The 27,900-nt window shown below is 38.8% G+C and overlaps 1 protein-coding gene across 1 annotated transcript; it reads left to right on the forward strand.

The window, feature by feature from the left end:
• The first annotated feature begins 6,326 nt into the window (after positions 1 to 6,326).
• On the forward strand, positions 6,327 to 27,719 carry LOC134754089 (sodium/potassium/calcium exchanger 3-like). The gene is made up of 10 exons (XM_063690165.1): positions 6,327 to 6,598; positions 14,765 to 14,889; positions 17,240 to 17,458; positions 18,604 to 18,740; positions 20,781 to 20,951; positions 21,720 to 21,945; positions 22,073 to 22,192; positions 22,942 to 23,163; positions 25,229 to 25,330; positions 27,148 to 27,719. The coding sequence occupies exons 2-10, from the start codon at positions 14,817 to 14,819 to the stop codon at positions 27,477 to 27,479; spliced, it is 1,602 nt and encodes a 533-aa protein (XP_063546235.1). The 5' UTR covers positions 6,327 to 6,598; positions 14,765 to 14,816; the 3' UTR covers positions 27,480 to 27,719.
• The last annotated feature ends 181 nt before the right edge of the window (positions 27,720 to 27,900 follow it).

The following is a 27,900-nucleotide window of genomic DNA, read 5'->3' on the forward strand; positions in this document are numbered from 1 at the left end:
CTGCAACTGAGTGATGGTACAGATAAATCCTTTTTTTGCAGCCAACTGATTTCACAGAAATAAATTCAATTATTATGCAGCTCAAAATGGATAGTGTACCAGGCTTGGATGGAATTAATAACAAACTCATAAAGCACATTCGAAATAATATTATTGTACCCTTAACCCACATTTGTAATCACAACCTTGGCTCTGGTTGCTTTTCAGACCAATGGAAAACAGCATCCGTTACTCCTATATAGGTACATAAAGACGAACCAAAGGACATACCCGGTAATTACAGGCCAATATCTCTGCTTAGTGCTTTCTCCAAAATGTTTGAAAAGATAGTTAACAACTTTGTAGTCCGTTATCTTGAAAACTTTAGCCTCCTGTCGGATCGACAATTAGGGTTCACGCTAAACAAATCTACGGAAGACGCCACCTCTGTTCTTACGAATCTTATATCATCCTACTTAGACAGCAACCAAAAATGCATCTTGGCGTCTTCAAAAAATGTTTGCAACTGGCCTTAAGCCTTTGATACTGTTTCGAAACCAATATTATTTCGCCCTCGTGGTTTGAGAGTTACCTCCCAGAATAGGATCCTTTAAAAGTTCTACGGAACAGATTAAATTTGGAGTTCCGCAAGGAAGTATATTTGGACCCACTCTTTTTACAATATACATAAAAAATTCGCAATTCAGAATTTCTTTGTTATGCAGACGATACTGTGATACATTTTAAAGATACTTCTTGGAAGGATGTTGTAGCTACTACAGAAAAGGGCATGAAAATTGCATCAGATTGGTTTCAGGCCAACCTTCTGACCTTGAACTGCAATAAAACTAAATTCCTTTGCTTTCTTAATACTGTCTTATCCCCTCTAATATAAATAATCATTCATGGCTTAGCGAAGCAAAAAGCATCTTAGATCAAGACATGCTGAGAGCTGCGTTTTTTTCGGCCAGACAATGCCCATACCAAAGTTAGAATGTCCGGACGCTGCTTGTTATATATAACGAACGTTGATGGTATAAAATTACGGCACAGATAGTCTCACGGTACTTACGAACGTTCACTCCTAATAATGTGACTGCTCTATTTATTACTAGGCCATGCAATGAATGCTCAAAAAAAGTTATAATTTTTGACTTCGTAGCTTTGTTTGGACTAGTTAGGAGGGGATCAAATCAAAAGTCCCCGCCCGTAACCTTGGTGCCGGCGGGGAGAGGGGGGTTTGAAGGCTCCATTTTTCGGTTTTTCAATTATATCTCGGAACTATACGTCTGAGCGACATGGCCACTTAGACAAAATGAAAAGTGATTTAATTTGTTACAAGTTTTATTCAGTCAAGTTTTTCGATACCTTGTATAGTTTTTGAGATATCCGCTCTTGAAGGTCGATTTAGGGCTCTCATTTTTATCTTGATTATCTACATCAGTATAGCTGCTAGGCCGGGTTTGGTATCATTTTCGTATAAATCGGGGGTGCTGAATTCATTTATGGTATCAACATTGACACCATTCCTAAGTAAAAACAAAATTAAAAATAATGCTATTACCCTATTTTTACACCCTTTGTATGATTTTCGGGATAAACATTATTCTATATCCTTCTCCACGGCTCAAACTATCCCCATACCAAGTTTCATCTGAATCGGTTCAGCGGGTATTGATTCCCCATACAAATTTCCACCCCCTTTTCACCCCCTTGAGGGGTGAGTTCTGGGATTAAAATCGTGTAGTCCTTTTCTAATGCTAAATAATTTTAAAGAAAAAAAAACCCGACTTCAATGGGGGATGCCGCTGAAAGTTCACTTATTGTTGATGGATCCAGACAATGAAATGAAAAAGACAGCATCTTTTGCCTAATTATGTAGAAAAGGAGGTAAAACCAACCACTTTTCTAGTAACATTTCGTTTTTGTAACGGTCGCAGTTCTAACCTAACCTAACCTACTTTTCTGATAGCATTTCGTTTCTGTAAGGGTCACAGCTCTAACCTAACCTAACCTACTTTTCTGATAGCAGTTCTGTTCTGTGAGAATCGCAGTTCAAAACACCCACCCACTTAACCCACTTTTCTAGTAGCATTTCTGGGTCCGGGTCTGGGTCCGGATCCGAGTTCGGGTCCGTGTCCGGCTGTCCGGGTCCAAGTTTGGGTCAGAGTTCGGTCCGGGTCCGGGTCCGAGTTGGGGTCCATGTCCAGACCCGGGTCCGGGTCCGAGTCCGGGTCCAAGTTTGGGTCTGGATCCATAAGGAAGAGAACAAATCGCCAAACGTGAACTATGTGTCATTGAAGAGTTCCATTCTGATCATCATCAGCAGTTCCGCTTCATCAAATGTCACTTTTTTTAATGTAAATGCTGGATTTGTTGATAAAAATACAAAAATCACTATATGTATGCCTTTCACATTTGAGGAGTTCCCTCGATTCCTCATGGATCCCATCATCAGAACTCGAGCTTGACAAAATGTGTCTTGAAAACCTAACTTGCTAAACAAACATAACGAAGAGGACAAATCGCCAAACGTGAACTATGCGTCATTGAAGAGTTCCGTTCTGATCATCATCAGCAGTTCCACTTCATCAAATGTCACGTTTTTAAATGTAAGTGCTTGATTTGTTGATGAAAATACTAAAATCACTATATGTATGCCTTTAACATCCGAGGAGTTCTCTCGATTCCTCATGGATCCCATCATCAGAACTGCTTTTTGACAAAAACGGGACCAATCTGTATGTATATACTTACAATCAAAAAAAGAATTTTCAAAATCGGTCCAGAAATGACGGAGTTATGGAGTAACAACCATAAAAAAAATAACAACCGAATTGAGAACCTCCTTTGAAATCTTGAAGTCGGTTAAAAAACGAGGAAGGACTGTCTCATTTCAAACAGACAGCGAGAATCATACTATCTTTGTCTTACACTAGTACTAGCACCCAAAAGAAAAGGATGAGTATAGTTTTTTTGTTCTTATTTCCTGACAATTTGGTTTGACCAACTATAAATTATAAACTAAAATAAATGCCATAATAATATACTAAGAAAACCAGATTCAGACTTGGGCACTGGAGGCCTTGGTCACTTGGTCAGTTTATAATTTGAATTTTGACTTTTTACAAAAAAGTTTTAACAAAGCATCATTAAGATCGTTACCAGCTCGTTGTTAAAACAAGTCGAATAAGCCACAAAATACGCGGAAAATGTTTCTACATGTCAATAAGGACAAACAGTTTCAAGGCAAAAGATAACGAAAACAAACAGGAGTTAATCCCAGTTTCTGTTTCTTTGCCGTAGCATTACAACGGCCGTAATAGTAGATTGTTAACCAAGGGTGGAAAGTGAACCATATCACCCGAGATATTTTAGCGCTCAAACGAAGTAGCGCCAATAGTTCGAGTGTGAAATGGTTACTTTTACCCGAGTTACACTACTTTTCATTTCGACTATGAAGAAAGTCAAACACAAGAAAATATTTTGACGATTAAGAGAATTGGAATTGGCGTCATTTACATTTTGATCTGTTATGTCTGAAACGGCCTTAATGTATACGCGCCTTAAAAAATGTGAAACTGAATGAATGAATGTAATGTAAGTAATGATAATATTTTAAACATTCATCATTCATCCATCATTAAAGGGGCCCACTGACTATCAGTCCGCTGGACGATATCGGCCTGTCAGTTAGAACAAAAAATTTACAGTTCCGAACAACTGACAGGCGGATATTGTCCGGCGGACTGATAGTCAGGGGGCCCCTTTATTGATTTATTAACAAATATTTATGTTTATTTCATACATTTAAATATTTCATACATTTAAATATTAAATACAAGTACATATTTTTTTATCGAAGTACAATAAAAAAGATACTTCCCGGATGGGAACCCCACCCTAGGATTAGGGTGGGAAATGCAATTTTCCACCCGGCTATCAGCCTATGAAAGGTGAACTTTCCGAATAGGAGAGATGAAAATTAAATTATCTATTTCGTTTCCTCTTCAAATGCGGTCAGCTCATTGTATTCTTTCGGCAAAGATCGGTAGATTGTAAATATTTCGGGAATAGAAAAAATAGACAAATGTATCGAGATATAAATACTTTTCCTGTTTTTTAAAGTAATCTAACGTAACATATTCTCGAATTTTCACCATACGTTCAAAGTTCAAACCAATTATTGAAACAGTTATTCCATTCCAAACTAGTACTGTAGTATTACGGTTTAGACTCACTTGTTTTAGTCACTCGCGCTTGTTTTAGCATGTCGCGCGAGTGACTAAAACAAGTGAGTCTAAACCGTAAAATGATTTTATATTAGTATGTCTCACAACAGTTTAAATTCGATTAGTACTGTAGTCTCCGAAATGGCGTTTTTGAAGCCATCGCTGCACTGCTTTTTCCGGCGACTGGAATCGCTGACCGCGTAACTATTCTTTAATATTTGGGAAGGTATACAAATCATTAGGACTTAGGCCGGGGCTGTATGGCGGATGGTCTATTAATTCGATGTTATTATGCTTTAAATTCTCCTTTGTTTGACGAACGGTGTGCGGGCTAGCGTTGTCATGATGTAGGATGATGCGTCGTTATCTTTTCTAAGTATGCCAACGATTTCAGGCAGGCAAACCGTTGAATACCAATCCGCATTAACTGTCCTTCGATCGTCAAGTACAACAGTCGCAATACGACGGGATTTCGACACAAAAGTAACCACCATCTTTTTCGCCGTGCTTCGAGAGCGAACAACCTTGGTTGGCTTCAGCTCGTTTTCATAAACCCAAACTCGTGACTGGTTTTTGTTTTTGGGTTCGTATGCGTGTATCCACGTTTCATCACCCGATACAATATTAAAAACTGCGTTTGAAGTTCCATTGTTGAACCTTTCTCGATTTTTTCGGCACCAAATGACTCGGGCAGTCTTTTGTTCTTTGGAAAGTAGGTGCGGGATCCAACGGGTAAACAGTTTTCTTACGCCTAGTTCTGTTTGCAAGATTGTTTGGATTTGACTCATTCCAATCCCTAAACATGACAGAATTTCGCGATATGTGACATGTCAATCTTTCTCAATCAGGTTCTGCACTGCGTCGACGTTTTCTTGCGAGACCGCAGGTTTTGGCCGACCTTCACGCACATCATCACTAAGATTCACACGAACGCGTTGAAATTCGGGAAATCAGCGATAAATGGTCGTCTTTGATGTAACTTCCTCCTCAAATGCAGAAGGCATCTGCTCTAAGCTTTGTTTTTGTGATAAACCACTTTTACAATCGTAAAATCCTCTCCGTCTCCGTTGGGTTTTATCCTCTAAGAAATTGGCGATTCCCGAATCTTTCAGTGCAAGCCTCGTACCTTTTTTTGTAAACATGGGACTCATGGTGGTGGATATACATTTTCTGGCATGAGATTAAGATGACAATAGAAACTTTGAGAAAGAGTTTTCTGAATTTTTTGGCAATTTTTAAAAGAACTAAAGGAAGATTTAATTTCGAAAAAGTTTAGTTCCAAATATGAAACGAAAGTAATTTCGCAGTTTTGTAAAAGTAATTATTCGAACTACCCCACAGGGAATGAGTCAGATTTCATCGAGTGAAGACAGCAATCATTTGAAATGGAGTAAGTACTCTATAATTCTGGCAACATCGAGACCGTTTGGAGGAAACAGGTCGGCCACGTGAGATTGAACTAAATAGATATCAGCGACCCACGTCGCTGAAATAGGTCAATTTAAATGAACTTGGTGAGATCAATCCTCACAATATTATTAAACAACTATAATATTAAACGGTTCACTGAGTCATTTCGTGCTGGGTGTCCGAATAACTTGAAAGTATGACGTTCACGATACCTTATACTATAGATACGAGGGACCCGCATACAAAAAAAGCCTGAATAAAAAATATCTGATGTGTTTTTCTAGGATAAGAATACAAATTAATTGAGATTAAGGGTTAGACGGTATAAATATTGGAATAAAATAAATATGCATGTGTATGGTTACCTGTTATGAATTTGCCATTAGGCATTATACCACCTTATACCATTAACACGTATCACCTTAAGTTTAACGATGTGAGAACACATTTCTTGAAGATTATTTTCTCTTATTAGGTAGCTATCGGAAAATTATCCCTAATAACAATTACAAAAGACGTATTTAACATAAGGACAATAAAGCAATACCGGCAGTCATTTCAGGTTATGGCGACATTCATAACTACAAAAGTACTTGCTTGATCTAGACGGCGCTCCTGCATCCTCATCAAGTGTTTCTTATGCCTTAGCGGAGATGACTTCAAGAAACCTTAATATAGTACCTGCTGCCTACTGCTGTGTAGTGTAAGCCGGCTAGGGCTGCTGTGAACTGCACAGGTTGACGTTAATGAATTGTTCGCTCGCCCGATCACAATAGCAGAATTATGTGTAATTGGATCTACTAATCATTACGATGGCGTCTTATCAAATCAGATTATCTGTTTAAAAACCCCTCGCATTCATATCTGTCTTTCAGTGTCGTGAATGTTTTCTGAGAACGGTATAGTGTAATAACAAACAAATAATTTATTGGCTGTTCAGATACAGCTAGTAAGACTTATGCAACAGTTCAAATAAGGTAAGTGTATCAAAGTCATTGTTTCATTATCAGATAAGTAATAACAGAGTGTGTAAATACCTTTAAGAGAGTTGTAAATACCTCATAACAATTGGGTTAATGACTTGTGCTTCTAAACATCAAGCAATGGCGATTTGTCTGTACCATTTTGTTTCATTGAGATTATAGTAGATTTGAGTTTTAGCCGGCTACTTACTTACGTAGTGAGACTTGATTGTTTTCATAACAGTAAAAAAATGTAGTAGATGGAACCATCGTAATCTATGTAAGTACAGTCATATTAATACCTATTTATTGTGTCCAGTTGCTTAGCATTGTTTTATGTTGTTAGTGCCCCGTAAAAAAATTATAACATAGCAAATATCTCAGAATGGTTTTGCTCAGCGACTAAATCTAAGCTTAGTTTTGTACAGTTTTTTCAGTTACGTCAATTTTTTTAAGCAAGTTTTTTGGGTTCAAGTATTATAAAAATAAACCATAATGTTTCGCAATGTCCGTCACTTAGTGTGGAGCCCAGCGTTGTCTAAATAAACCATAATGTTTCGCAATGTCCGTCACCTAGTGTGGAGCCCAGCGTTGTCTAAATAAACCATAATGTTTCGCAATGTCCGTCACCTAGTGTGGAGGCCAGTGTTGTCTAAATAAACTATAATGTTTCGCAATGTCCGTCACCTAGTGTGGAGCCCAGCGTTGTCTAAATAAACCATAATGTTTCGCAATGTCCGTCACCTAGTGTGGAGCCCAGCGTTGTCTAAATAAATCATAATGTTTCGCAATGTCCATCACCTAGTGTGGAGCCCAGCGTTGTCTAAATAAACCATAATGTTTCGCAATGTCCGTCACCTAGTGTGGAGCCCAGCGTTGTCTAAATAAACCATAATGTTTCGCAATGTCCGTCACCTAGTGTGGAGCCCAGCGTTGTCTTAATAAACCATAATGTTTCGCAATGTCCGTCACCTAGTGTGGAGCCCAGCGTTGTCTAAATAAACCATAATGTTTCGCAATGTCCGTCACCTAGTGTGGAGCCCAGCGTTATCTAAATAAACCATAATGTTTCGCAATGTCCGTCACCTAGTGTGGAGCTCAGCGTTGTCTAAATAAACCATAATGTTTCGCAATGTCCGTCACCTAGTGTGGAGCCCAGCGTTGTCTAAATAAACCATAATGTTTCGCAATGTCCGTCACCTAGTGTGGAGCCCAGCGTTGTCTAAATAAACCATAATGTTTTGCAATGTCCGTCACCTAGTGTGGAGCCCAGCGTTGTCTAAATAAACCATAATGTTTCGCAATGTCCGTCACCTAGTGTGGAGCCCAGCGTTGTCTAAATAAACCATAATGTTTCGCAATGTCCGTCACCTAGTGTGGAGCCCAGCGTTGTCTTAATAAACCATAATGTTTCGCAATGTCCGTCACCTAGTGTGGAGCCCAGCGTTGTCTAAATAAACCATAATGTTTCGCAATGTCCGTCACCTAGTGTGGAGCCCAGCGTTATCTAAATAAACCATAATGTTTCGCAATGTCCGTCACCTAGTGTGGAGTCCAGCGTTGTCTAAATCATCAAAATCCTAACCACTTATTATTATTATTATTGGGGTGCTGTGGGCCTATGAGTGTCACGTCGACCAAGCGGTGATCTATTGTGACGGCCCTTTAAAATTCCAGATTCTTTGGGCCGTAATGTTCTGTACCTCATAGGGTTGCAGTACGTGCCGCCCTAAGTAGGTACTTATTTTTGACATTAGTGCTCCACGGGAACCGAGGATATGCATTGCAGTCTCCTCTGACTCCTGACAGTACCTGCATGTCGGCTCTTGTTTCTTGCCAATTTGACATCCTAACCACTTGGCCTGGTAATATTTTGAAGAGTACGTCTCAAACAAATAAAGCCCACCGCAAGTATTTTTAATGCAATCGAGTAACCAAAAAATGCCCTAAAACATTTTATTTCTAACCAGTCCAGATGTTGATACATGCTACAGAAGAAGAAGAGAGAGAATATAGGTGTGGGTTTTAAGAGCGTTTGAAATATACACAAAGATCCTTAAAATAATTTTTTGAGTTATAAGCCATTCCAATTTTATACAGGAGGTAGGTATTAGACACAATGTATAACCAAAACTAAGTTTAACACAGTTTCTGTGGATTATTAGACCATATTTATCTATTTAATAATATTCGTGTCATGATTTGACTGTCTAATGTTAATTACCAACTCCAATTATTAAAATCCAAAATGTGTTATTAGACTACATTTTGTGTGTTTATCGTTTCGTGCCAAATCAAAAATTTCAATGATTGGGCTTTGTTTGTTATCGCAGCACCTAGTCGGCTAAATTGACTTAACAGGATATACCTACAGTGGTACTAAGTAAACGAAATTAATAAAAATAGGCTCTTGAGGCATTGTACCAAGGAAGCTGGCGGCATTTCCTCGCTGTATCGCAATGCTGATACGTTGTGCGAGGAAGCCGCCAGCTCTTTGATCACCAGTTACGTCAACCAGACGCTTCGCGATTTCTGAAAACAACTTGTGCGCGCTGGGACCCCATGGACCTAGGGTTTCAACTCCAAATGGAGCGAAATGATACACTCTACCGAGGCTCTTATATTTATTACGTTTTAAAGTTTCGGCGCTTTCCGCCGCTCCGCCCGCTTTTACATTAGTCCGTTAGAGGTGGGACGGTGCCAGTGTGTACACGCAGGTAGCATCCCACACCAACATCCGCCCAAGCTCCAAGGAACGAAGGACACCCCATCGGGCCTCTTGCCGTCCTCCCTGATAATGCCAGTTGGCTCAAGAAGAGCGGGTACATTGTGGTACATTGAGGTTTAACAGGTAGTTTGCTTTCTTGCGTAGGCGGAAATCGGTATCAGTAGGTAGTTTGAAGATTGTCAGCTCTCTTCTAGTTAATAAGGGGAGCTGAGCAAGTTCTAGTTTTAACAGATTTGAAATTTTATAATCTACAAAACTTGTTAATTACCTCAACAACAATAATATATATAAACCGTTATAGATACGAAACCATTTACGCTCTACGTTACGTATTTTTTTGTTTTATTTAAGTAGGTACTAGGCACATCAGTATAGGCAATGCAGGTAGGTGCATAAGTAATTGTATGTTAGGGTGCGGCCACACATCGGGATTTGGCGAATTATATTCATGATGGCGTCTCTCGCTCTCAAGGAAAATGAAAGAGACGCCATCACGACTGCATGTCTGGGGTTAGACTATAGGAATAATTCATTATAAGTTGCACATTATCGTGATAGCCTTATCAGATAAATTATTCGGATTATTCTATACATTTGTTTTTACTTAGAAAACCGGTAGTTGTGTCTGAGAAATAAACTTTGTTTAACTTAATAAGTCTAACAGTAGGTACCTAAGTAGCACAGTAGCTGTATAGCAGCCGAATAATGTCTGGGTAACTGATTATCTCTTACCCAGTCATTATTCGGCTGTAATACAGCTATCTTTGCTACTTGGGTATGGTCTGCCCGCAGGTATTATGGGTCTTTTAGCATCAGGTTGGTAGGTCTGTCGATTGCTTGGCTCGGTATGCGATACGAATACAGATAAAAATAATTAGAATCAAATTCACTGTAAAAGTGGAAAAATTCACTGTATTGTGTGGGACTTGAAGCCACGACAACCGGCTCGCTAGCCAGGTGCTCTTCCATCTGAGCTACCAAGATCTTACCCAATACAGCGAATATTTCCACCATATATGAGCCTTAAGGAAGCCCTAGCGACATCTACCGTAAGATTGTTAATACTTCTTAAACGGCTACCGGAGCTCCAAGTCGTATTGGAAAGTCATCAACATTCGGAAATCAGTAACGAATGCGCTGTCCCATACAAAATTCCAGGCGATATATGTACGTATGTACAAATACCGTAATTATGACAGGCTAAGATAACACAGATAAGTTGCATTCCAGTGACATGGATGGATGGTGTCCTTGCAATACCAATTGACTTAATCGTTTAAGGATTACCCCGCGAAATTAACCACTAACGACACTTATCTACATAGCATAAAATGATAAACAATACATATAATCTTAGTTGGTCAAGCAAATCTTGTCAGTAGAAAAAGGCGGCGAATAAAAGATGTAGGCGCGAAGGGATATCGTAGCATAGAAAATTTGAATTTCGCGCCTTTTTATACTGACAAGATTTGCTTGACCAACTTATACTATAACGACCCGCCAATGCTGATGTATTATACATATAGACCTTCCTCTTAAATCACTATCCATTAAAAAAAGCCGCATCAAAATCCGTTGCGTAGTTTTAAAGATCTATGCATAGGTACATAGGGAGCAGACATTCATCCAGACAGCGGAAGCGAGCGATGAAGTGATAATAGGATTTTTATAATGTTTTTTTTTTTTGTTTTTTTTTTTTATATCCATATTATAAAAACCTAACGTAAGATGAAAAATAAATAAGAGAAAAAATACCCAACTTAAAAGAGTATGTATTTTAATTTAGATTAGTTTTAAATTTTATTATACTTAAGTATTTTTATACATATATCTGTTAAGTTTATTTGTAACACCTAATATTAGTAAAATAAAATAAATTATACACTTAAAAGAGAAATAAAGATAATATAAAATAATGCTTGCACGTTCTCTTTTGATTACACTTCTAGATTATGCGGATATCGCCATTCTAGAATACCAGATCTTACTGAGGAACCTGCATGCTTGGTAAGCTTGAACGTTTGCAAAACGTGCGTCATCAGTGGCTGCCCATCCGTCGTCGTCGTAGAGACATACATGTACTCTTTCTTCTCTTCAATGTCCTGTTTTCTTCCTCTTCCCCTCTTTTTATCTCTCGGAGAAATTTAAATTTTTGGCAGACGGCAGCGGGCACCGATTCCGTTCCAGTGCGAATTTCTCTCTGTGTATTCCACCTCACAAACACCGTTCCTATGACAAGTCCTTCTCGGTTTACTTTGTCAAATTATGGAATTCTTTACCATCTTCTCTTCGACAGTGTCAATCGGTCGTATCGCTAAGAGCGAATTTAAAAATGTATGGCTATCGGACGAAACTTAATTTAAAGGATGTGTGCGGTATTGTAGTTTGTATATTTATTTGTAATATAAGTATATATATGTATATACATATATATTATAGGATATATATGTATTTAGTTGTATATTTATATGTATATATTTGTTGTGGGTCATATACCGTTGTATGTCTATTGTAGGTTATAAGTAAATTAAATACTTTTTAGTTTTTTTTTGCGCCGTTTCCACAGTACGGATGTCTACCGTCTCCAATTCTCGCTCAATTGCTCAAGGGTTAACTGTACCTATTGCTGGCAATGCTGGCATCACACTTCGCCTTATTTGGCAAATATTCGTGTTGCATCTCTTTCCTTTGACATACAAAACAAAAGGGATGCAACACGAATATTTGCCAAATACAGCGAAGTGTGGTGCTGGTATATAATAAGTTCGCCTTTGTACTAATGACGAATGTTATTTTTCATGATTTGTTTTGATTTTTGTACAATAAAGTGTTTTAATACTACCTACTACTGCTAATACCTTTACGGTTCATGAGTAGATGTGGAAACATAAATAGATTTTTTCTGTTTAAAGTCCAGTGACACCTCTCTACCTTCAGCCTTCATACCGGTGTTACCCTTGAGCCATCTTAGATGTCGCTTTTTGTGGGGGACCAACTTGTGGTGCGACTCACTGTCTGCCTGAAATAAAATAGCATACCATTGTATTAGGTAGGCGTCCGATTTATAATTCCTTAGCCCAGTATTTAGTCCATTGTTTCCACTGTGCTTTCACCCAATACCCTAGTTAATTTTAGTAGTCCTTATATCCTGGTGTGTGCTGTCTCTGCGTTCCATGTTCAATGACACGGGTAAGGGCAGCATCCGCTCGGTGTACCTCTTAAGGATGACTCACGCTAGACCGGGCCGTAGTGCTTCCATAGAAAACGAAGCGCCGGAAGCTCTGGCCCGGCCCCGGCCCGGTCAAGCGTAAGTCATCCTTTACTCGTACATTTAATTGAAGTGTCAAAAAGGCCTCTACGTATTAGCTTCGGCGCCGCATACGCCTCCCAAATGTCTAGATTGTTCCGTGATGGGTATACAGACAAGAGATCCGAAAGTCCAATACTTACGTCGCTTCTTTACTTATGAACCATGGGTGCATAAAATATAAAAAAAACATTAAAGAACAGATTAATAAAGACTCAATTTAAAATATTTCGAACATGATCGCATAAGGTGTTTCTGAGTTTTTGCAAAAGTCATTCCTTCTTAGTAGGACGGAAGTGCTGCGAAGATAATCATTTATTATTATTATTTATCCATAGTATCAAGAAAAAACATTCTTGTAAGTCCGCGTATTTTGACAGATGGACAAGTACGTTACTCTACACTGAGCCTGGTCCGAAATGCTCTTGGCCGGTATTATGGTTTAAGACGTTTATTCTCATAAGAATTTTGCGGCTGAAAAGGCTGGCGCAATACTCGTCACTTACAGCTGATGGCTAATTTCATATGCCTACCATTTGAAAATAAATATTGCACACACATGTCACGACGTCCTATACTCACAACAAGTTATCGTAGTAACACGATAATTACGTACTAAGTAATTAGGATATTATTAGTCGCTGGCCTAATCTACCGGAATTTGAGAATGCACGAAGTCAAAAGCCATTAACTGCACAGTATTCAGAACGGGGCCCTAATCTCTACGAGCATTTTACACATGATGAAAATGAAATGAAATCCAATATGAAAATGGTTTTTTTTTATGTTTGTTACTCCATAACTCCGTCATTTCTAGACCGATTTAGAAAATTCTTTTTTTGATTGTAAGTATATACATACAGATTGGTCCCGTTTTTGTCAAAAAGCAGTTCTGATGATGGGATCCATGAGGAATCGAGGGAACTCCTCAAATGTTAAAGGCATACATATAGTGATTTTTGTATTTTCATCAACAAATCAAGCGCTTACATTTAAAAAAGTGACATTTGATGAAGTGGAACTGCTGATGATGATCAGAACGGAACTCTTCAATGACGCATAGTTCACGTTTGGCGATTTGTCCTCTTCGTTATGTTTGTTAAGCAAGTTAGGTTTTCAAGAAACATTTTTGTCAAGCTCGAGTTCTGATGATGAAATCCATGAGGAATCGAGGGAACTCCTCAAATGTAAAAGGCATACATATAGTGATTTTTGTATTTTTATAAACAAATCCAGCACTTCCATTTTAAAAAGTGACATTTGATGAAGTGGAACTGCTGATGATGATCAGAACGGAACTCTTCAATGACGCATAGTTCACGTTTGGCGATTTGTCCTCTTCGTTATGTTTGTTAAGCAAGTTAGGTTTTCAAGAAACATTTTTGTCAAGCTCGAGTTCTGATGATGGGATCCATGAGGAATCGAGGGAACTCCTCAAATGTGAAAGGCATACATATAGTGATTTTTGTATTTTTATAAACAAATCCAGCACTTCCATTTTAAAAAGTGACATTTGATGAAGTGGAACTGCTGATGATGATCAGAATGGAACTCTTCAATGACACATAGTTCACGATTGGCGATTTGTTCTCTTCCTTATGGACCCAGACCTAAACTTGGACCCGGACTCGGACCCGGACCCAGGTCTGAACATGGACCCCAACTCGGACCCGGACCCGGACCGAGCTCTGACCCAAACTTGGACCCGGACAGCCGGACACGGACCCGGATTCTGATCCGGACCCAGACCCGGACCCGGAAATGCTACTAGAAAAGTGGGTTAGGTGGGTGGTTGGGTTTTGAACTGCGATTCTCACAGAACAGAACTGCTATTAGAAAAGTAGGTTAGGTTAGAGCTGTGACCCTTACAGAAACGAAATGCTATCAGAAAAGTAGGTTAGGTTAGGTTAGAACTGCGACCCTTACAGAAACGAAATGCTACAAGAAAAGTGGGTGGTTTTACCTCCTTTTCTACATTATTAGGCAAAAGATGCTGTCTTTTTCATTTCATTGTCTGGAATCTAAGAGTGCACCATTAACAATAAGTGAACTTTCAGTGGCATCCCCCATTGAAGTCGTTTTTTTTTTCTTAAAAATTATTTACTTATTGAATTGGTATTTTAATGATATTTGTTTTCTATTAAAGTACCTACGGGACACGCAGCGGCCGCGCGGCGGGGCCGTGTTCGAACACCGTGATGCCGGGTCTCAAGCTCCTTGCCGCAGTTCTTTGCATCTTCATATCACATGTCTTGGCAACAGAAGAATTTAGTAAGTTATGTTACTAACTTTCATTAACTATATATAATTAAAAAATGTGAAAACCGCGAAAGTTCGAACCAAAATGAAAAACTATGAAAACTGAGTCATTCAGTTAGGATAAACTAATAAAAAAACCTTATGTAGGATAAACATAGATGATAAGAAGATCTCGATGTCAAAGGAGTCAGTTTGTCATAAATGATTGGAAAGTAATAGTGCCTAAATTTAGTCATGTATAATCTACCACTTATCTAAGCCACTGAGCATGAGTGATTTTCTGATAGTCTCATTGATCTGTTTATATTGAGTGATAATCGGCCCGATTCACTACGAGGGAACATGCTTTTAGCAAAAGGGTAAATACCGAGTCACAAACACTCTGTCACAAAACGATTTTTAAGAACTAAAATTAACCTAATTACAATAATAAGTCCGGACATGTGGCCGCCCGTATCCTTGCTTCGTTTATATTATTACGTATAATAGTAGATTGTACAACAGGGGTATAAAGCGATCCATTATTATCCGAGGCAATTTATTGGTGCCGAGCGCAGCGTTGATCAATATAGTCGAGGATAAAAATGGACATTTATGCCTGAGTTATACACTCTGCTTTCCACTTCGATTGTGAGTAAAACACTAAAACATTAAATACTGTAGGTTATTTTATTGTTTTACTGTATTTATTCATGACTAATGAAAATTGTACTCGGGCTGGTCGGGGGCGCAGAACAGGCCGGTCGGGAGCGCGCCGGTCGGGGGCGCGCCGGCAGGGCTGGCAGTTTGTATGGCAGATTTTGGACTTTATTACTAAGTCAATAAGGGTCGTAATAGATGATTTATGCACTTGAGCTTAAAAAGCGATTTTATGTCGTCTACGCACCACTTAAAGTCGAACTTTACGAGCATGAGATATGAAAATAAATTTTTAAACCGAAAAACACTATTTCTTTGGTGGTGTTGCCTAATTTGGCATCAAAAATCAAGTTAATTAATAATTAGGTTTACGTACGGTAGGTATATGTATGACTGGTTCGGGCGGAGTACGTCACTTTCGGAGTACGTAACATACATCGTGGAAAAAAATAATGGGCCCTGAAGGGAAAGTGCCTTGAAACCTTAAGTTAGCTCATTTTACTTAAAGGAAACATTTTTTTATTTGAAAAAAGATACAAAACTGCATTCAAAGATTTTTCATTTTTTTTAATGTTGTCTAAAAATATTCTTGAGTAAGTAATAGGTATTCGATTTTAGGGATATTTTGTACGACAGACGAGTGTAAGACCTAATGTTTCTTGGAGAAATGTTATCATTAACAATAACTATATCGACTAGTAGAGTAAAATAGAGGGTGTTTATTTTTTGGAATTTTAGTCAGTTCAATTCCGGGGCGAGCCAAGCGAATTTTAAAAATCGATGAATGCAGTTTTGTTTCTTTTAAAAAAATAAAAGAAAAATGAGGTAACTTAAGGTTTTACTTTGCCCAGAACCCATAAAATTTTCCACACTGTATTTAACTTACTGAAGCGTCTGATCAGTGTTTTACAGTTAAGTACGTAAGACCAAAATAAGGACGCTATTAAGCACATATAATTTAGCACATTGACCCGTCTGGTGCCATCTCTATCGCACGTGCGTAATTACATTGCTGACTCGCTCATTATGCGCACGGTCAGTGACACTGTGCGAGCGGGATAGTAATATAATTATGAGCGTGCGATTGATATAGGAACAGGCGGGTCACTGTACGAAATTCATCGTGCGTCCTTACTTTACACTAAGTTTAGTTATACGGGTGGGTTTGTCAAAAATGACCTTTTTCTCGCTCCCTGTATGTTTTTTCCAAAATCTGTAAACACCAAATCTTCTTTTATTTGAAATCGAGGGAAGGCTCTTCTAAGGCCGTTTTCGCGTAGCAGCACGGGATCTGGTAGCTGCCCTCACTGACCCAATAAGAGAATCCACCCTGTAGTTGTTCAAGCGAATCTTGTCAGTAAAAAAGGCGCGTAATTCAAATTTTCTATGGGACGAATTTCCTTCGTTCTTTAAAATTTTTAATTTGCCGCCTTTTTTACTGACAAGATCTGCTTGACCAACTATATACCTGGATATAATCTATACTAATGATAAAAAATCTCGCTTAGGCGTTCTGTACCGAATCCTACGAGCGATATGGTAAAACCTAAAAATACAAAACCAGCCACAGCCTTATCTAAAGTGGGAATGTGTTGTCGGCTTCAAAATTTGGCTGCCGATTCATGTGCAAAACATTAGTCCACTCATACGACGTACTCGTACGGTGCCCAGCGATGTAGAATTATGTTTCACTAGTAATATTGCGGTAGCGTGTTCTTTTCAGATGTCACTGACCAAACGGTGTATTTAGCTGTAGTCAATAAAAATGGGGACATAGTTTATATGAAGGAAGAGTTGTCGAGAAAATTGGAGGAGGAGCGAGATGTGTGGCACTGGACGCCGTGGATGCGCACCAGAACAGAACTCTACGATAATGTCTTAGCCGAGTCAGAGTGCGTTGACGGTAATTCGATCGAGAGTTTTCCCGACGGATTATTTGACGGCAAGTACATTTATTTTAAGCATTTTATTTGTTTAGGAATAAGTTATACCTTCCACCCAAAACTAACATTAGGCGATAAATATAAAGGATAATGATACTACCCCAAAACACCCTGAAATTTTTTTTTCCGGATATTCCTGTAACAGGAACCCGTACCGACTAGCGACGTGCAACAGTTGCAACTGAAATTCCCATACAAATTACTATGGAGAATTTTGGTTATAGAGTAATTTGATATTTTTCATTGGGTTTATGTTCACATCGAGATTCTTTGTTAAATAATGTTTATAAGGCAGTATTATACAAGGTTGATAAGAAAATAAAAATTTAATGGTTTGGGAGAATGTCATTAAGTCATTATATATGGGAGAAGATAGCATGAAAGTCGGCATGGGTTACAGTTACAGGAATGGCCCGAATTTTTTTTTCTGAGTGTTTTAAGATGACTCACGCTAGACCGGGCCGGGCCCGGGGCGAGGCGTCCGGTATGTTGTTTTCTATGACGGCTGATCGGTGATCACAAAACGAACCGCCGACGCCCCGCCGACCGCCTGCTGAAGCCCAGCCGGCCCGCCAGCGGCAGGGTGGAGGCGCGGCAGGCAGTATGACAGATTTTAGACTTTTACTGTTTTATCAATTAAAATTTGATTAATATGAAAGTTTCCTTTTTTTCCTTGCAAGTGTGTTAAAAAACATCGTCGTATGAAACGCGTGTGCATTGGTCAATACACACATCGATCGGCTTTTTTATTGCGAGCTCGCTTACAGCTCGCGCGCACAACATCGCCTCGTGTTGACTACATGACCATCGTAGCACACTTGTATCCCAATGTTCTATTATGGCACCTCAGCCACAAGGCTAAGACTTTGCAGCTATTATACAGCCGTTCTGTCTTTTTTTCTTTATTTTTTTTTTAATAACTGGCTCTTCTGATTTTTTTATATGAACTCAGTGGTTATAGTTTAGTTTTAACTGCGATGTTTAACTTATTAGTTCGCGTGACAAACTTGTACTTTAGAGATCATTTCTAAGTAAAAAGCCAACAGACAAATAACCGGTTAATTTTGATTATTTCTTGCTTTACGTATCTAAGTAACTAACTACTACGTAACTAAGTAGCTAACTATTAAAATTTATGTTGTAGATGATCAGTTGCGAGCAGGAGCGTTCATCCTATATGCGATTTTCGGCATATATTCGTTCACACTGCTGGCTATAGTATGCAACGACTTCTTTATACCGTGCGTGGAAAATATATGCGAGGATTTAAAAATACCACAGGTGAGCTACAAAGCCAAGCAGATTTATCTTAGGTCGATGACTAAAAGTTAGAAGCCTGTTAAAACCGGACCCGAGGATCTGAAATAGGTATTGTGATCAGATAGGTTTAACTCCTTGCCCTATAATTCAATTCAATACAGATTGGAAATTAAATTATAACTTAAAAAAAAAACTAAAAATGTAAACAAACAAACCGCTCCCTGCCGTCCCCGGTGCGAAGGTGCCCATGATGCTAGCAGCATTTCCACACTGGATTACTATGGACGGCCTTTGCACCAGGAACAACTTAGAGCGGGTCCTCCACATTCTGTCTGAGTCGACGGCCTAACTCGCGTGTAAAGCGCTTCGCTTCAGCTCCTCAGCAACCCGTCGTTTCCACAGCGGAAGGATGAATATGTAGCCAGAACAGGGAGGGTCAACATTATTGCCGCTTTAAAGCCGCTTGTGTTTCGGCTGCCGCTTCGGCAAGTTTTTCCTAGTACTAAAGGCAGGCCATCATGCCGTTTACCATCTGTGCGACCAAGATCTGGTGGCTCAAGCATCGATGAGACACTGGCCGACCTAAGGCCCTCTGGACAGTATCGTTGAGCGCATGGTGATGCGGATTCCTATCTGGGCATCGGTGGCAACTCAGTGTGTGGTGGCAGTCAGCACCCACCATGGAACCGCAGATGCATAAGTGTGTTTGGCATACATCGTAACCCAGGCGGAAAGCGACGGCCACGCGCAACGATTCGCCGTCGCCTAGGGTGTCCAATTGGGCCTAAGGAAATGCGTGCAGCCCTGATACTGGCAGCGACACTGCCAGGAGCCTCGCACGGTCCACTCCCGCGGTTCTCGCAATGAGGTCATCTATCGTGGCTTTAGAGCGAATGCCATTCCACGCACGCTGTATTTTGTGACTGACTTCGCCTTTCGCCTTCGTAGACATGACTAACCTCAGCCCAGTTTCAGCGTCGTGGCATACAACAAACCCGTTTTATGTACCAAAAGATCTGCTCTCTTCAGAATATGTTTACCTGCTTCAGGGCCCCGGCCGAAGATCCCTGGAAGCTCCATACTCTGGTCCATATAAATTCCTGGAGAGATGCCAGAAAACTTTCAAAAGAGATATTTATACAGGGCAAAGAGTCATCAGTTACTATAGACAGATTAAAACCAGCTTACCTGCTTCGCAACTCCTGCAATCAGCCACAACTACAGCCAGATACGCAGCAGTGTTACCTATGTCACGGGATAGATCGCACGCGCATCACCAACCACCAACGTTAATCTCGTCCGTATTCTATTCTATTCTATTCTAATAGCTTTGTAAATATCGCGATACTAATCTATAGACTCACTGACTATATAAATGGTGTGTGCATGAACCTAATAAGTACTGTAAAATGGGGTGAGTAGGGTTCGCGGGGAGAGTTGGGTTATGAATGGGAGAGAAGGTATGAAAAGGGGGTGAGATGGAATTTTAAGGCTACTGGTACAAAAATAATGTATTCCAATTTTAAATATTTAGAGCTATAGTAATACTCGTAATAATAAAAAAATCGATCCAACAATCTTCCAAATCACCTTTGTATGAAAACCCATCTCACCCCAATTACTGGGTGAGGTGGGGTTTCCTGTTTATCGTCAAAGTTATGAAATGGAACTACCCAACATAAAATAAAAACTAAAATACAAACGTCCGGAACGCTTATAATATACACCCTTCAATTTGCATATGTAAAAATAAAATGTTATCGAGGTTTGAATGTCAGTTTTCTTCCAACTCACCCCATTTTACGGTACTCCAATGAATCGTGTGCTAAGTATCACTGCTAACCGCTTGTATTTAAGATATTAATAATCCTAATTATAATAACTAACTGTATTTCAGACATTATAATATTGTTCACTATGTGCGTGTCTTATTATTTGCGATCCACGTAGGTTTAACACCCACAGTATTAACAAAAAGGTTATCAGTTAAATGTTCGTCACAACCCAAATGTAATGTAACTAATGTAACACCCAAGTGTAACTATATTTCGTCTGTTTCAGAATGTGGCAGCAGCGACGTTCATGTCAGTGGCGACGTCGGCTCCGGAGTTTTTCGTTAACGTTATCGCTACATTTATCACCGAATCTGACATGGGCATCGGGACCATCATCGGCTCTGCCATCTTTAACGCCCTAGGCGTAGCCGCAATCGGCGGCATTGCTGCTATCAGAGTGGGTTCGCATATTAAATTTGTCATTTTACTTTGACGATGATAAATCACGAGTTAATAGGCACTAATGCGATAATTATAGGATACGATAGACAGACAGTCAATCATTGGTGGTATAAAATAGTCCTTTAACCAGAAAGAGAGAGAGAAAGAGAGAAAGATGTACTAGGTACCTCTTGAGGCTCCCAACGATATAAGTAGATGTCAATTGCAAGTGAATGGTTAGAGTTTTATAATCAAATGTAAAAATGGAAAAAATATCGGATACTAAGGGATAAGTACCTACTTAAGTATTCAATAAAACAGTGCTGACTTAGTCACCTATCTGTTCCGCAACCAAGCATGTTGGTAGGTACTTACACTAATTATGTAATTATTCAAAACTCAGATTATGTTTCTTATCACTTTTAAGGTAATCTCCGTGTTCCATCCAATACTTAGAGGATATAACCAATCGGAGACGCCTAGTCTGTAATTACATTCTGTACAAAACAGTCTGCCAATTTTTGCGGGGGAGGGGCACGTCAAATGTATACGTAACGTAAAAATAGCCATGTTACGTTAGATAAACGTCAGTCCATACATTGTGTATGACCATTGGCCTATTTTCGACAGAGGGGAACGCCTGTTAATGGCTACTCCGTTTGGTTATATCCTCTAAGATCAATACGTTTTTAATTATCTAAAATCATCCTGTATAGTGGAATTAGTGATTAGCCAAACATAAATAAAAGAAGTTAAGTTAAAATATGTGCGTGTCTATTTTCAGGTAATCAAAATCGAGCCCGTGCCAGTTACTAGAGATGTTCTCATTTACATTGTGAATGTTAGCGTTCTGGTAGTCATCGTGTGGGATGGCCAGGTGGACTGGTACGAGGCTCTGGTACTGGCCATATTGTATATCCTCTACTTCGTCCTTATGTTCAACAGCGTCCGGCTGTTCGTGTTCCTTAGCAAGCTATTCAACAAGTGCTTCAAGCGTCAAAGTGAAGACAGTAAGTTGATTTGCAAAAATACAATAACTTCTTGGAATCTTTACACGTTCATCGTTCGATCGAATCAAATATTACCTATAATCAAAGTAAATTCACTGTTATATTATTAATATTATTTACCTTTTAGTAAACGAGCGGGCTAGCATTCCAAATAAAGAAGAACTTGACAAACCTGTGGAAGAAGGCGTGGAAGACAAACATGTCAACGGCCATGCCGTCAACGGCGACAGCAAGAATGCAGGCGCCGGTAGGTACTAACAGCCACGTACCTTACGAGCCTAAATATATAGCTATTTTTTCGACACAAGAGCAAAGATCGTTTTTGCTTCGAGCGCTTATTTAATATAATTAGCAGGGCGGCGGAACATATCAAGTATAAAAATATAAAAAGTATCCAGCCGTTTGCATGGGCTGTAGGGCATGCCAATTAAATGGGCATATGTATATACATACCCACGCTCGAAAAACATTACCCTCCTTCTGATGCATTCGGGTAAAAATACGTTTCTATTAAAAACATAGTATAATGAAATAGTATTTTTAGCGAAGTTATATTTTTCTACGGGGAACCCGCTTAATGTAAAATCTAGCACTAAAAACCATTGTAATTTTTTTTCAGAATTTTTGAATACATTTTAGGGGTCGCTACCGCAATTTGAAAATTTGGACCTTCCGTACATTTTTTTTTCTATTTTTTGATGTGGGGCGATGAGTCAGGGTGTATTGTGTAACTTAAGATAAAATAACGCCGCTGATTTTTTTAGTTTTTTTATTAATATTTTAGGGGGTTCTAAGACTTCTTAGTATTGATCTAGAGGTGCGCCCATACTTTCCGTTCCTATAAACACAAATAAAAAATAATCTTATCCTGGCATGGCTTTTAGCATGCCTTTTTAATGGGTAATTTTGGAATTGAAGTGTGCATAAATTATGATTTATGACCCACTTAGTTAAGGGCACAAAATATTTGAAATAGATGCACGTTTTTTTTTACAGATGACTCATGTAAACCTAAGAAGAGTTTGTTCAGGTTCCCAAAAGAGAAAGGCTGGCCATATAAGTGTTGGTGGTTGTACACGTGGCCGCTGAAGTTGGTGCTGGGAACGACGGTGCCCTCGCCGGTCACGAGACGGAAGTGGTACCCGTTCGCTTTCTTCATGTGCATCATCTGGATCGGAGTCAACTCTTACTGCGTCACGTGGAGCATGACAGTTCTAGGTTTCAATCTCTGCATTTAGTATCTTAAGAGTCCCCGGCAAGCTCGGCCGAATTGCACCTTCCCATACAAACGTAGCTCCGCTCTCATTTTAAAACTACGTGTTGGATTGTAATGAAACTTTGTACATACAACGACTTAAGGTATATCTTGGTCTAAAATTAGTTTATATAGCTCTAGTATATAAAACAAATAAAATAAAGCAAAGACCGGCCAAGTCCGAGTCGGACTCGCGCACGAAGGGTTCCGTAGAGTTACGCTCAAAAACGGCAATAAATCACGTTTGTTGTATGGGAGCCCCACTTAAATATTTATTTTGTTCTGTTTTTAGTATTTGTTGTTATAGCGGCAACAGAAATATATCATCTGTGAAAATTTCAGCTGTCTATAGTCTGTTTTTTTATTCCGTAGACTAAAATGACATTTCATGTGGTACTAGGAAATGTCATGTCTTACACATGAAATGTCATTTTAGTCTACGGAATAAAAAACAGACCTTAGCTATCACGGTTCATGAGATACAGCCTGGTGACAGACGGACAGACAGAGACAGACAGACAAACAGACAGCGGAGTCTTAGTAATACGGTCCCGTTTTTATCCTTTGAGTACGGAACCCTAAAACCGATATATTCCTTATAGACTAAAATATAATAATAGTCACTGGATTAGATTTATTTATTTAAGTGATAATTTTCGATAACGGGTATATCATTACTTACTTTACTTAGCAATAAAACGCCTTTTAGACTGCGAAGTTGCTACGATGTAATCTGGTCTACTCTAGACCACGAGGGTAATGTCGTCTTCGAAACGACAGAGGTAATTTTAAAGGTTAATTATACGTATTTAGTCCCGTTTAAGTAAATTATTTTAAGTACCTAATGGTATTTTTTTCATGACGACATTCATTTAAAAAAAATTGGTTTGCCCAAAACCGATCTTGATATTTTTGTTTTGTCTTTTGGCCTCAGAAATACGTGGTTATATATTTTCAGGCTTCCTTCCGAGCACCATGTACAGAAATATAAAATAAAGTTATGCAAATCATTCAGCAAAATGGATTGATTACTTGTAATGCGGTCATGTATAATTTCAATTTGAATTTATACCTGATGCCGAAGCAAGAGATTGACCGTCATCGGTAACAGATTAATTTATAATTAAATATTAATGTGATATTTGAAATCTGTTTGCAAGCGAGGTGTTCAATTAATTTATCAATAAAATATTAAATTCTAGAATCCTGCGTACCTATGTACGTATATCTAAAAGTTAAGACAGCATTCAAAAGTACCTACTATAGAAAACTCACTTTTGCATTCATAATTTAGTGTTATCGTATTATTATTACTTATGCTCGAATCAAGTATATACATACTTCTGAAATAATTTTATAGGTATGTCTCTAGATTACTATTTGCTACACTATCGCATAGGGCAACTGTTTTGATAGCTGTACCTTTATTATAAATAATAAAATAAATAAATAAATAAGTGACACATTCGTTCTTAAGTCTGCAATTTTTGAAACTGTAAGAAAAACGTGTCAAGCGCGAGTCGGTCTCGCGCACAAGAGCTTTACAGACAGACGGGCATGGAAGTAGTATTAGTATTTAATTATAAGGGTTCTTTCTTAGTGCTTCGTACCAAACTTTGTTAGCAGGTACCTACACTAAAAAACTGGCCAAATGCAAGTCGGACTCGCGTTCCAAGGGTTCCGTACATTACACAATTTTTAACAATGTATTTTTTATATGAAACGTGAGTGAAATGTCAGTAAAAATCCATAGAGGTCGGATCAAAACGGTTTTCCTGTGATCTATAGGTAAAGAACAACTTAAAAAATTTTTTTAAATTTTAGACCCACTAGTTTCGGAGATAATGGGTTGGTGTTTTTTTGGCAATTTTCTTAAAATCAACTTAATTGGCCCTAGTTTCGGAGAAAATAGGCTGTGACAGACGGACAGACAGACGCACGAGTGACCCTATAAGGGTTCCTTTTTTACTTTTGAGGTACGGAACCCAAAAAACAGAAACAATTCTAAATTCGTGTGGGCTTTTTCAGGTCACACATTCTTCATTCCCGACTCGGTTATGGGGATGACATTCCTGGCCTTCGGAGGGTGCCTACCTGAAGCGTGTTCTATATTCATCATGTCTAGAAGAGGTAAGTTCAATCTGAATGCGAAGCGCCTCTTGCACCATCACACTAACCCGGGGTTAACTGGTTAAATCGTTGGCCCACTTGCACCATCCCACTAACCCGTGTCAATTTGTACTGGTAACCATGGTAACTCCAGGTTTAACCGGTTAACCCCGGGTTAGTGATTGGTGCAAGTGGCCGAAATTAACTGCTAATATAATTGGCATGTGTCGGATACTCTTGAATATAATTAACGGAATAATAATGCCGGACTGTATTGTCTGTATTACAAACTTGGCTAGAAAAATATAAATTTACATGAAACTTTAGTTTAGAATTATTAATATTATTATAGTTATAATTCCCATAACCATCGATTTTTATTCATCGATTTTATGTCGGTCTTTATGGTGCTGAAAATGCTGATTGATCAATGCTCTTAAGCAGTAGGTAACTTATTGTCAATAATTTATTAATTGGTTCAGTGTCGACTAATCAGCGCGTTGAAAGTAAAAGTGTAGTGTTTTAAAACATTGTTTGTTTGATTGGTGTTATTTTTAAGTAGAAACACTATTATATAAAATACCAACCACCACACGAACCATATACTTACTGTTCTGCCTTAGGGTTGGCCAAAGGGCGCCTTAAGCCTTTTAAGTGGTGTACGCTTCGACCTACGCCGCTATGACTAAGGTGTGCTAGTGAACGTCTGCCGCGAATGCAGAAGACACTGATGGGTCGATCTCAGCCCTGAACACTGGAGGACTTAGGGTCGGTTGCACCAAACCGTCTGTCAGCGCTAAATTTTATTGTATGGGAAGTTAAGTGTGTCTATTAACTGTGGTTGGTGCAAATGGCTCTTAGTCACTTTATCTTTCGTATATGACATCTACTTCAGTTTATCATTGTTGGACAGTTGATTCAGGTGACCACAATCTATGGTTATAATTGGATTTCGCGCCCTCCTTGTATACAATGTACGAACACACGAAATTCGATTTCACACACAATAGGGCGCGATTAAGCAACCGAATGGGTTAATCAAATTACAGTAAAGCACTTCTCCGACCAGCGGCGAGAAAATGACTTGCGCTGGATCACAGATTATGTAATGGACAGACGACTTACGAACAGAATACAGATAGTTATCTCTCATTGACAAAGTTTAAATACCTAATACGCAATAATACAATGAAGCCAGAAATACGCTAAGGTTGACTTCGTTCAGTACAGACTTTATAAGATACGATAATAAAGTGAAGGAAATAGTTATTTGTTATGCAAGGCTGCAAAGTGGTTATTTGGCGTGAGTGTTGAAATTGAAAGCTGAGCTTTCAAGAGACGAGACGCCAAATAATTTTGCACCCGTGCGGAACACACAACTTTTCACCTCACTACAGCGAGGAAAATGCGAGATGCAAGAAAATATATATATATAAAAATAATCATATTTAATTTGGCCCTCTATTTAACATATCAAACACATAACACACTCAAATCCAAACAAAATAAACAAGAGAAAAGCACACATATTAATAACCTTGCAATTTGTAAATTAAAGTTCTAATTGTCTGTGACTGTGGCGTATACGGGACAAGGCATTCGAAGGGTACCTTTCAAACATTTTATTGAATCATTATTACAATGATTTCAGTTTAATATACTCGTATAATGAAAATATTTTTTTTTCTCTTATCTAAATAATTGTGTTGTTTTCCCTCGAAAGTTTTCTTACGCGGGTTTTTTCTATGCGATGTAAATTATGGCAAGTTGTATTTTCAGAATACCTTGTATTATAGTAAAACTGAAAAATTTGATTCACACTGTAATTTTGATTCCAGGCGAGGGTGGCATGGGAGTCTCGAACGCGTTAGGGGCCAACTCCTTGGCTATCTTGTTCGCCTTGGGTGTGCCCTGGCTGATCCGCTCGCTGACGCTGCTTGCGCGGGGCGAAGATCCCGTTGTGTACATAAATTCCGCTGGCATCGACTTTGTAGTAGGCTCTTTATTAGTAGCGGTCGCTTGTCTTTGGATAACTCTATACATAGGAAAGTTTACTCTCAGAAAAAGAGTGGGGTGTGTTCTAGCTGTATTTTATGCAATTTTCATAACTTTTGCTATTCTTGTCGAAATGGGCATAATCTTGGATAGGTCAGTCGCATTCTGTGGTTAAGGGGCTAGTAAACTCATAACTCTTATATGAGTTTGTAAATAGTAATATATCCGACTCGAACCCGACATCCTACATTTTATCTCTCCCAGATAATTTCTTACATCAAATATTAGCTGGACCATTTTGTGGATAGTTTAAAATAAAATGGATCGAATGTCGACTAGGTCACGTACTGTGAAAAAAACGTAGCTTCGACATAGCTAGCTAGTACGTACTTGTGCAGATGTTGGCTCCGAAACTGATATTGTGTAGGATAATGGGAGAGCGTAGTAGGTACAGCCAGGATCAATAGTAGCGGATGAAACATCGCGCCAAACGTATCTGCCACTTGGATAACTTTTCTAAATAGAGATAAATCTTCAGAGTTCGCATTCAAAAGTATATGTTACATTACAGTAGCCTAATTGTTCTGCAAATAGAG

Source organism: Cydia strobilella, chromosome Z, assembly GCF_947568885.1.
Source record: "Cydia strobilella chromosome Z, ilCydStro3.1, whole genome shotgun sequence".
Lineage (NCBI taxonomy): Eukaryota > Metazoa > Arthropoda > Insecta > Lepidoptera > Tortricidae > Cydia > Cydia strobilella.